At 34.6% G+C, this 12526-nt stretch overlaps 1 protein-coding gene across 4 annotated transcripts in view; it reads right to left on the minus strand.

Moving 5' to 3' along the window:
• LOC129956454 (pyruvate kinase PKM-like) overlaps positions 1-12526 on the minus strand; it is a 181701-nt gene that overhangs the window by 38066 nt on the left and 131109 nt on the right. The window contains exons 2-4 of one of the 4 annotated variants that reach the window (XM_056068335.1): positions 5961-6093; positions 2399-2490; positions 410-544 (exon numbers count right to left, since the gene is read on the minus strand). In XM_056068335.1, the coding sequence (XP_055924310.1) occupies positions 410-544; positions 2399-2490; positions 5961-6093 (360 nt within the window). Of the gene's footprint in view, positions 1-409; positions 545-647; positions 986-2398; positions 2491-5960; positions 10440-12526 lie in introns of those variants that run through there. The other 3 variants (XM_056068338.1, XM_056068339.1, XM_056068337.1) reach the window with 3 other exon arrangements.

Below are 12526 nucleotides of genomic sequence, written 5' to 3' on the forward strand. Positions count from 1 at the left end.
AATAACGTGTATTTTTTGTTATGTTGACTAAATAAATTAAACTAAGAATGTCAAACACAATATGGATAGTTAGTTCATTCAGAACTATGTAAACATTTATAATAAATTCTGCTGGCATAACTCTTGTGAAGAGATCTGCCTTCCCTCTACGTTATCAATATCATTTTCAGTCTCTATAAGCCACCATCCTAAATACCAGCATCCAACAATATCACAAGTCCAGAACATTCTGGCATTGTTTTAGATATGACTAAACTGCTGATTGACAATAACCATTAAGAGAGAGGATAGCTATCTGGCAATGAAAGTAATGCAATCTGACTGATAATTTGCCAATGAATTGTAATATGCTTTTCTAAAAAGCACTTTATAAAAATCTTTTATTTTCTTTTAGAAGTAACCATCTTACTTTTTCTATCAAGCCAGTACGGATTTCCGGACCTTTTGTATCCAAAGCGATAGCAACAGGATAATATTCCATACCCTTTTCCTCAGCAAATTTCTTTATGGCTTCTCTGGCGTTTTTCATTGTACTTTCATGATACTATAAGAAAAATAAAAAAAAAAATTTCCTTTGATATACAAAATTTCAATTTGGAATAATTTAAAGTCATTTTAATACGAGGGAAATCAATAAGGAACTGTACTGCTCTAATTGCCAGCTGGTTGGACGCAAGACTTGGTGTATTCGCCAATTAAATACGGTGCTGTGTATTTCTGATTTCAATATAGTCGCCAGAGTTCGCTTTGGACTGTTGCAAAATAAAATTGGCAACAGCACAAAGCATTGCACATGGCATCATTCTTTGTTTGCCCCCAAAACAGAATCCCTTCTTTTCCTATGATTCAAAAGTGTATTGGAAACCGAAATCAAAAGACTTTCAGTACAATAAGAAGACAATATTTTACCCAGTAAAGTCTTCACAGAAGTCAAAAGCGGTTAAATACGCGTGTAAATCGAGGAAAAAGAGCACGTCAAGCCACATTTATTAATAATAGCAATCTTAAACGCATGTACTCTTTCTAAATAATTGACACGTGACTATTGATGTCACAAACCATATTTACATCTGTCATGATTCTGCTTATGAAATTATACAAAACAGACTCAATTTCAATAAAATCAGTGCGCTATGAGTGCCAAAATAATTCTGTGATGAGCAAAAAATTAATAGTCTGACAATCTTTCTGTACCTACTGTACCTAAGTTTAAAAAAAATATCACAGGAGATGAAACAGATTCATCACTTTGAATCAAACAGCGAATACCCAAAGCACAAAATGCAGATGCCTAGAATCTCCAGCCTAAAGAAATCTTCCTTAGTAAAAAAGATCCTGACAGCTTTGAAGCCAAGCTCACAAGAACCAATTTTTGGACATTATCTAGAAAAGATTGAACAGTAAACAGTTACTGATATGCTTTGAAAGCAGTTGAAGCCTTGTTATTTCAAACAAGCAGTCCGAAAGGTTTTTTTTTTTTTTTGCATGAAAAAGCGCGTTGGTTTGTTTGTTTTGCACGATTCTGAAGCATTTGAGTGATGAAAGCATCATTCAAACTCTTCAAAATCTACAGTTTAAGATGTTGAAGCATCCTTCGTACAGTGCCAATCTCTTCCAGTTGGGTTATTATCTCTATCTATTAAAAGCCAATCTCTTCCAGTTGGATTATTATCTCTATCTATTAAAAGCCAATCTCTTCCAGTTGGATTATTATCTCTATCTATTAAAAGCCAATCTCTTCCAGTTGGATTATTATCTCTATCTATTAAAAGCCAATCTCTTCCAGTTGGATTATTATCTCTATCTATTAAAAGCCAATCTCTTCCAGTTGGATTATTATCTCTATCTATTAAAAGCTGTTTTAAGAGGCCATTGGCTCGCTTCTGATATACAGGTGAAAGAAATGGTGCATATGTGGCTTCATGTTCAACCGAACACCCCCCCCCCTCCCCCACCGAACATATCGGAAAGCTTGAGGAAAAATGGACCGAGTGCATTGAAAAGCGAGATAATTATGCTGAAATTTATGCCACTCGAAAGCTTGTACTATCGTTATAATAAATTACAAAAACTAAATGCATCTACTTATTGACTTACATTCGTATATTTAAAACAGACTCATTTAAAATAAAACTAATTTTTTAAAAATTATTTTAAATGCTATTTTTTATAATTTAGAAAAAATTTAACTTTTAAAATAAATTTTTAAAAACGCATTATACCATCTAATATTTTGTTTCAACAATTTTATAATAATCATTATAGAAAAATCACGCGATTCTCATGTTAATAAAATATTTGGTAATAAAATAAAAGGTAAAATACTACCTTTTAGAAAATAATGCTTAGACTGTGAGATAATACTGAATGTCTTTTGGAATTACTTAAACTTAATTACCTCATAAGTTCCGTGAGAAAAATTCACTCTAACGACATTCATGCCAGCTTTCAACATCTCTAGAAGAGTATTCACTTCCTGTGAAGCAGGGCCTAGTGAAACAAAGCAAAAACCTTTTGTGTTATTTTTAGTAGCAAAACATTTTTTTTACCATATGAGTATAATATTAAGTATACATTCTTGCCTTTCGAATGATACAGTTTTTACTGTTGAAAGATGAGCGATGCCAGAGTAAAGCTGGGTGGCTGCTTTCTCCTCCCTTTCTTCCGTGATTGTACAATTTAAAAATGTGTCTAAGAATAAATTTTTGCTTGAAGCTATGCAGCTTTTGTGTTTCTATAGTTTTTCCTAATTGAATAAATCAAATTGTTTTACACCTAAAATAATAAGTTGGTGCATTTCATGTTGTTCAGTATCAGTGTCCTTAATTAATACAGTTTTTTTAAATACACTTTTTCATATTGCCCCAGATGTATTGGAAATTTTTTTTGGCGCAAAAGCTAGGCCATATATTGTCCTGGAAGATGAATTAGTAGATTTTTAAAAAATAGTTAATTCCACTATCCGAACAGTTAATTGATTTAAGAATTCATTCAAACCAAAATTTGAATTTGATCTTTAAGAATCAGGACATGAGACTGGGAGATCTCTCAACATTTAATTTTACACGTTCTCTCTAAATGGAAAGGCGGGAAGAAGGTTACTCGTGACGCTCTAAGAGATCATTAATTTTCATATGAAATTAAAATTTTCGAAATTGGTTAAGGTTTCGATTAGTGAACTCAGTCGCGAGTTTTACAAATACAATATGTAAAATGAAGCAATATTTTTTTTCCCTTCGGAAAAGGTTGGGTAAGGCAGAGTAGACAACTCTTAATAGCACATTCTAGAGGTTAAAACTCTCTTGAAAAATGGCAAAATCTAAGCAGTGGTTTGGTTGGTTTGTAGGGTTTAATGGCGCAAGGGCCAGGCTTGTCCATGCTGTGCCACACATATGGTAAAAGAAAGCAGCGGTTGGGATTGGGCTATTGATGCCTTGTTTCCCTTATTATTTTAAATACGATAGATTATTTGATCTAACAGCTGTATATTTAAGTTTCTGCTTGCGATTTAATGCTAAGAAAAAAGTTAATTTCAGATAAACATCAAAATAAAAGAAATAAATTAATTTGAAAAAATACGTCGCAATGATGCATTTTCTTTAAATCAAAATATTTTGCTGATCTATATATTTTGTAATTTCTGAAGCATTTCACATAGTTTTTAATATTAAAACCATTTTGTTATTATGATTTCATTTGACTTTGCATCTTTATAAACACTAATCAGCTTCTACGACCAGTTGTTTGTCCGTCATCCAGACATGACAACGGTGGCAACTTTGTCAAGTTTTATTTCATCTGAAAACCTGGATATGTCATCAGTGGTCTATTTTGCACTACCATTAAATTTCGAGATAAATATCAAAATATGTTTTTTTTTTCATTTTACATATTTTACAGCGAACACTCTTGAACATTGTTCCGCAGTACAATCACTAAATAATGCACCGATTTCGCCAATTTTTATTTCTATACACATCATCTGATCACTAGCGACATAAAATCTCCAGCTCCTTTAAAAACATTCGGTAATCAAAAAGATCTATTAAGCATTCCTAATGTAAAATAAATTAAGATTCTTCAAAAGATTAGATATCAAAAACAATGCATTGGTCACGACTGAGGAACTATCTCGTCTTTTTTTCCCATATAGAACACGTGAAGTGAAGTAGTGTTATGTCAATTTATCTAGTACATTTTGAGTTTGTTTATTAGCAGTTTAATGGCGTAAGAACCATATTACGAAAATGGCGAGAAAAAAGGGCAAATAATGACTGATAATATATTCAGAGTTCAGGAATTTTCGTTTATGAGCGTGCATGCTTTCTTTAAAATAGACTATTAGAGCTACTAAATTTGGCACATATACCTACTTTGAAGAGTTGAAATGTACACCACCAGCAGCGATTTTTTTAATTACATATTAAGCAAAATTTCGGCGATAACTTCTGAAAATATAAGAGCACAAAGAAGTTTCTAATATTTAAACTTACAAATATTATTTACAGGGTGTTGCAAAACTAATGGTCCATACTGTAAGGGGGGATAGAACTCGCCAAACCACACAACTTTTACCATGCAATATGGGATCGGAAAACAGCGCTCGCCAGAGATGCCGCACTATTCAAATTTTGGAGAAGGCAGATATGCTCTTCATGTATGGGCGTGCAAATGGCAATACCAAAGAAGCGGTAAAACGTTACCGGGTGCATTTTCCGAACAGGATGCTACCCGATCGCAGACCATTTCAACGTTTACACAAGCAAATTTCGGAGACTGGTTCATTTTGCTGCGACAGACAAGATACAGTTCGACCACGAAACATGAGAGCGAAAAATCAAGTCGAGGCAATCCTGGAGGCAGTGGACAACCAGCTGAACGAAGCACGTGATCAATAGCTCGGGAGCAAGGGGTCCACCATACGCCGGTGTGGCGTGTGCTGCATGAGGAATGGTTACACCCTTACCATCTCCAACGGGTCCAGGCATTACAGACAACTCATTTTCCACAAAGTGTAACATTTGCACGTTGGTTCTTACAACAGAGCATACTTCAGCCCCAGTTTGCAAAATCTGTCCACGGATGAAGCTACATTCAAGGGTGATGGCGTACTTAATATGCAGAAAATCATTATGGGCTGCAGTAGATCCACATGGTACACGTTCCAGTGGTAACCAGCAAACATTCTCCGTGAATATGTGGGCAAGAATGATCCACGATCACTTAATTGGACCGTATCTGTTACCAGACCGATGGACAAAAGTACCTCATCGTCCTCTAGCAGGTGTTGCCTGATTTACTACAACATGTACCAGAAAATGTCCGAGGCATCATGTGGTACCAGCACGACGGAGCATCAGCTCATTTTTTCAGGAATGTACGAAACTACCTGGATACTGCCTTTCCGAACAGATGGATTGGCTGCGTGGGCCAGTCTCTTGACCTCCCAGATCTCCCAATTTGTCCTACTTAGATTTTTTTCTCTGGTGCAGCTAAAAGGTGTCATGTATGAGACGCCCATCGCGTCACCAGAGGACCTCGTTGCTCGAATTAGCGCTGTAGCTGCAGACGTTATGATATGTTCGTGATTCCAACATGTGCCGGATTCAATGCATCACCGATATGAAGCCTGTATTTGATCTGCTGGTCGCTCATTTTTTATAAATAAAGGTTCTTTTTCTTCATATTGTTGTTCTTGGTCTTTATTGTAGTCTCCATTTCTGCGAAGCAAACACCTTCTCACAGTTTGCTTTCCCACCCCATATTGCATGGTGAAAGTTTCTTGTTTTGGCGAATTCTATCACCTCTTATAGTATGGACCATTTGTTTTGCAACACCCTGTATATATCTATATATATCACAACATTTTTTCGAGTTATTAAATAATATTGATATCGGTTGCTATTGAAATTACTTGCTATTTAAAGATTACTTATTTCAAAAGAAACAATAAAATGTACCAATAGTGCATATAAGTCCAGTAAGTCTAGGGAAAATTGGATCGGAATCTATATCTAATGCTTTATAATGGTCCATCAAATAAAGCTTTTCAGAAGCAGCAAGTTGGTGTACATTTTTTTCTTCTGAAGCCATCTATAAATAAAATGTGCGTCAAAGATAACATACCATTACCATTATAAAGGATACAACATAATGAAACAAAATTATCATCATAAAAGATTTATCACTTAAGGATACGAGGAAAATCCAAAATAAGGACTTAGAAAGTAAAAAAAAAATGAGTATCAGCTATAAGAATCTTTCTTTTTAAAAATTAAGCAATTAATAATCGACAGATTAAAATTAACAGCTTCCTTCCCAAAACGAACCTTCATGCTATTGACGTTACTTCATGCTTTGCACTTCAAATGATAAAGTATACCATTTTTTGAAGTGAAGAAATCTCAAGTATCAATCTTAGATGAATCAATCTTAATTCATTGCATTATAATTGTATAATGCTTAAACTCAAAATTGTTGTATTAAACTCAAAAAATATTTTGAAATGTTTTTTGCACAAAAGAAATAATTATTCATATTAACGGCCCCCTTTATAAACCACTAACAAATCATAACCGTCGCCAACTTGGCTGAAGTCGGCCACGTAAATCGCCAACAGATAATCGTCCTGAAACAAATAAATATTAAATACTGAAAATGGAATGACGTCACTTGATTGCGTATTTCCGTAAACCGCTGTTAATTTTAATCGTTTTCCTTAATGTCTCATTTATTCTCATACTAGTTAGGAAGATGATGTATTATTTTTCCAGAAAAGAGGACAGTTACATCGCGTTTAAATATCCAAAAGGTCCATGAAATAAAATTCAACAACAAGAATAAAAAAAGTACAATTCGGTTTTAATGGCGACCAAAAAACGCCAAGAAAAAATTTCGCCAAATTATAAAAATATACTCAAGGGTATTATTATTTATTATGAGGAGTTTTGAACGTGCGAATCACAGGCTATGTAGTGTGACGATTGAAATCGCCATACTAGAGAAAAATTTTCTTGGCGCTTTTTGGTAGCCGTTACAGCCAACAAGTGCCAAAAATATTATAAACAAAACATTTTACCAAAAGAACTATTTACAAATCCGTAGTACCATTCCTAACAGGAAAAAAAAAGCTGAATCAATTAATTCATGTGAAAAACAACTGAAGATCTGTGGAAATGCAATTAGTGATTGGAACAGTTATATGAGTGAGATATGCTTAATGAATCTACTTCGAGGACAAAAAAAAAGAATAATGATAAATTGATGTGCAGAAGAAAAGAAATTGATATGCAGTCCTTTGGCGCCTAGCGAGGTTGGCAATGTTTCGGTGGCGCTTCGTTTGAGGTTACATTGCCTCCATTTTTTTAAAAACTACTATCTGTTCTTTGCCGCTTTTCTACTGTTTTTACGTTATCGCAATTACCGAATTTCGATATAATTTCCAATATTTATGTCCGTTTCTTCTAAAATGGAATCTTTAAAGGATGTTATAGCCAAATGTTCCTGCTGTCTGAGAATACGGAGCTGCCGAAAACACAATACAGCGTGCTAGGTAAAGACTGAAATATTTGTTTTGTGCACTGATTTTTTATTATGTATCACTTACCTGTGTATGCATGTAACTGTATTTCTATCTTTCCTGTTCTCTTCCCTTAATTTTTTTCTTGCTATACATACTCCATCTGCTGAATTTCATTATTTTCAATTAAATTTTTTTGCGTGCATTCCATTTTACTGTATTTATTATTTTTTTTCTATATCTCCGTTAATTTGCTGCAGCGTTCATCAGAACCTTACAAGTGGAAACGCTATTGCTGCCGTTCGCGCCGCATTCGGCCATTTCACTAAAATTTGGCGATAAACTAGTATTTTTTTTTTTTTTTGGCGAATATGACTGTACATTAAAGCTGTTTCCGATTTCTTTCAGCGGGGTTATATCGGTGTGAGTGGTGATCGTAGTTGCGAACCTAGCAACTATAATATAAAAACTTTAGGAAAAATATTTTTGAAAAATTCATTAGAACTAGAAATTTGGTTGTGGTTTTTGAAGTTGTGGACTCTCAAGTTTGCATTTTGGTAGGAAGTTGTGGCGAACGCTATGGACCTCGACAACATGGATCCAATTGTTAAAAGCGACGAAATAAAGAGATACAAAGATGCTATATTTTATGGGAAGAAGAAAGTAACAGAAGTCCGCTACATGATAAGAAAGGACCCCAACAGCCGGGAACTGGCCGCCCTAGAGAAAAACGCCCAACAAGAGCTTAATAAACTCTACGAAAAGCTCCGAATCTTGACAGTAAATCAACATCAAGGACCAAGGAATGACCCAGACCAGCCTGCTCCTAGACCAACCACCAAATCCGTTGTTTCCGCGGACTCATCACCCGAAAAAACTCCACAGAAGAACACAGATGCCACACAACCCGATGAAGATATGAATGTCGACGACTTCATACCAGTATCCCCAAGGAAAACAGCGAAGAGAATTCTCTCTAAGACTAATGAACCTGACATTGAGACTGCGAATAAATACGCCCTCTTGGAAGACTATAAAAAGCAAGAAATCACACACTCTGAAGATCCCCAAAAGTCAAAAATCCCAGCCATCAATCTGAAAATATCCGAAAACTACAGCATTATACTGCAAGAAATCTGTCGACAATTCCCAAGAACCGTAAACACCTTCAGAAATAACTATATCCAAATCTCGCCATATGCCAAAGATGAAAGAGATAATATTCTCACCCTCCTAGATGAAAAGAATCAAGAATATGTTTTCTCTGAATCTTTTGAAGACCGCCCACTTAAAATCATCATCAAGGGTCTCCCAGTCAACATGGAAAGTAGTGTAATCAATGAAGAACTTAGAGAAAGGAACTTCCACCCATCAAGAATCTCCCAGCTGAGAAATTATCGTGAGAAAACCCTCTACCCAATTTTCATGGTTGAACTAAAAAGGACTGAATCTGTTCAAGATATCTACAACCTGAAATCAATAGCTTTTCTAAAGATCAGAGTTGAAACCTACAGAAAAAGAAACAAAGCCACGATGTGCTACAACTGTGCTGGTTTTTATCATAGTGCAAGAAACTGTAAATGCACCCCCAGATGCATCAAATGCAACGGCAAGCACCCTACAAATAGATGTGACATAAAAGAAAAGATAGAAGAACCTGTCTGTATCAACTGCCACCAAGCTGGACACCTCGCCTCTTGGCGTGGATGCAAATCCTACCCAGTGATCAAAATTAATCCGGAGATAAGAAAATCCTACGCAGATGCAGCAAAAAACAAGTTTAGTAATCATCAATGGATCGCTCCTGACCCACCCAAACGAGGAAACCCAAACACCCCTGAAAACATGCCTATTCAAGATCTCTTGGATTCACTAAGAGAAATCAAGTCTATGATGGCGGAATTTCCTGGCCTTCTCAATGCAGCAAAAAAGATCAAAGTGGCTAAGACAAAAGAAGAAAAGAAACTCATCTTAATTAATGCTCTTTTAGAATAATCACCCAGCTCTTCTCTCTAGCAGTGCTGTTACGCCTCCCTTAACCTCGCCGTCTCCTGATTGGTCCTTACAAGTTTCTCCCAGTATCCTGCACCTCATTGGCTCCTGGCTACTAATCTGAACCCCGAAAACCAGTGCTCCCTTCTCCTGGCCTCACTCCTGTGGTGTAATCTTAATAATCTCTCATCATCTACTAGTACCTTGAACTAATAAGAACATTTTTATTCACCCCAAAGATTTATTTCTTGTTAGATTTACGGATGGTGGGGCATGCGGCCCCAATGAGCCGTAATCCCTCTCAACAAGGAAGCGGGGTTATATCTAGAAATTGGTGAATGTTTTTAGCTCCAAATAAAAGTGCTAACACAACAATTTGCGCAGATCATTGAACTTTCTTGTATATATTACTTATATTGCCGGTGAGCCTAGAAAACTGACGAACTAAAAGAAGCACAGTATAGTCATTTAAAAGTAAATCGAATACAATTTTGTCGATGCGACAACTGCTGCATACATATACAAAATATTCAGATTTGGGATTCCGCGAAGTGGTAAAACAAGAGACAATAAGGTACATCATTGTCATCATCTCAAATCTCATCTTGCAGATTCCGTTTGAAGAAAATACTTTAGTAAAAAAAAATGATACTTTTGGTACTATGATAATGGCAATCGTTAAATTATGAGAAACGCAATATCAGTGTAATAATAAAAAATCAAACTAAATATTTTGTTAATCCAGCAACTAATGCTCACAAACTGAAAGACTTTCGAGTTTTGCAAAGAGATTAAAAAGAAGCAACGAAGTAGGGCTCGCAAACACATCCAATCTCACCTTGCATACGTCAAAACACATTGCAATGGGGCGACAGTACATTAGCAAAGATATAGAATACTTTGTAAATTATATTCCAACAATAAAGAAATTTTAACAATATAGATTCATTGTATTATTTTGCATTATGTTATATTACACAGATGTTCTAATAAAAACCATCATAGAATTATAACAACTACAAACAGTATAAGAACAATATGGATTCATTGTATGATTTTGCATTATGTTATATTACACAGATGTTCTAATAAAAACCATCATAGAATTATAAGAACTACAAACAGTATAAGAACAATATGGATTCATTGTATTATTTTGCATTATGTTATATTACACAGATGTTCTAATAAAAACCATCATAAAATTATAACAACTACAAACAGTATAAAAAAAATATGGATTCATTGTATTATTTTGCATTATGTTATATTACCCAGATGTTCTAATAAAAACCATCATAGAATTATAACAACTACAAACAGTATAAGAACAATATGGATTCATTGTATTATTTTGCATTATGTTATATTACACAGATGTTCTAATAAAACCCTCATAGAATTATAACAACTACAAACAGTATAAGAACAATATGGATTCATTGTATTATTTTGCATTATGTTATATTACACAGATGTTCTAATAAAAACCCTCATAGAATTATAACAACTACAAACAGTATAAGAACAATATGGATTCATTGTATTATTTTGCATTATGTTATATTACACAGATGTTCTAATAAAAACCATCATAGAATTATAACAACTGCAAATAGTATACAAACAATAAAAGTGTTTCGCGAAGATATCTTCATTATGAACTTGGTCGAAATTTTGGTATCTTATGAAAAGTGGAGTATGGCATAATCAGAAAACTCGCCAAATCAATCGGAAGAGGAATCATAAATATGAACAAGTACCCCCAAAAAATCACTATGAACTTCATGGAAAATATCCATCAACATTACAGATACGAATACAAAATTAATGTAATATTATTAAACTTTAGCATCTGAAGAAAAAAACTATATAATATTTAAAAAACCTCATAGCCGCATTCTCTAATCTAATCCAATCTAATGTATTCAATAAAATTGCGTCTTTCAAACAATGAAGTAAGAAGAACCATTTGTTAGGAAAGTCGATATGATACATAAAACTCTTTTAATATATTGAAAGTTATTAATTCGGCTATGAGTGCAGGGAAGTAGTTGTGAATTGAATATAACTTCATGGCATTACTTAACAGAAAATTATTCTTCCGCCGTTCAGAGAACTTATTGTACATGAAGAGGTTATTGTACAAAAAGCAAATGGAATGGTTTTAGTAATTCTATTGCAACTAATTTGTTTGCTAATGGTCTTTCTTGCTCAGTCTTTCATCGACTACACACCAATTATGTAAAAACTTGAAAATTGTTAACAAGTGTATTACTTAATTGATATCTAATTTCTTTAGGTACTTTGGGATTATCCGTCGACCTGTCTGAGCTCGCGAAAATGCGCCAATCCTTTCGCTACCTTTTGGCGATAATATCGGGTTTGGCGAAAATGGTCGACAGGATAATCCCACAATAGGCACGACGAATATTTTAAGAGCGGTTATTACGTAACCAATATCAAAAAGTCACAAATACAACTGATCAATACTTTTCAAAGAGGGGTGTGATTCAAATCCTTGATACGATCTTATTGATGATATTTCGATTACAGGTTTTGGATCACGATAGAAATTAACAATTGATACGATATAACTGAAATTTCTCGGAGCGGTGACTTCACTGGAAAGTAACAATCGATACGATCTGTCCAATGGAAGCTCTCGAAATAAATCTGTGATTGGATTGAAAAGAGAACGGACCGGTTATTGGAATTATCGCATCGTATCATTGAATTGCATATCACTGAAATTTATCGGAGCGGTGATTTCATCGGAAAGTGCGAGGCTTCACTGGAAAGTGCGAAGTCACCGCTCCACTTTACAGGAGTGACCGATATTCGTATTTGATGATGCACTATTCCATACAGATCATTTTTAATTGCTCGTGACATGATTGACTTTGATTACATGTATTCTGTTTACTGCTGGCGCCATCTATTGGTAGAATATAGGACTAAAGTAAACATTTTAAAGAAATGACATATTTTTAACTCACCTTTTCCAGAAAATGG

The sequence above is a fragment of the Argiope bruennichi genome, chromosome 11 (genome assembly GCF_947563725.1).
Source record: "Argiope bruennichi chromosome 11, qqArgBrue1.1, whole genome shotgun sequence".
Classification (NCBI taxonomy): Eukaryota; Metazoa; Arthropoda; class Arachnida; order Araneae; family Araneidae; genus Argiope; species Argiope bruennichi.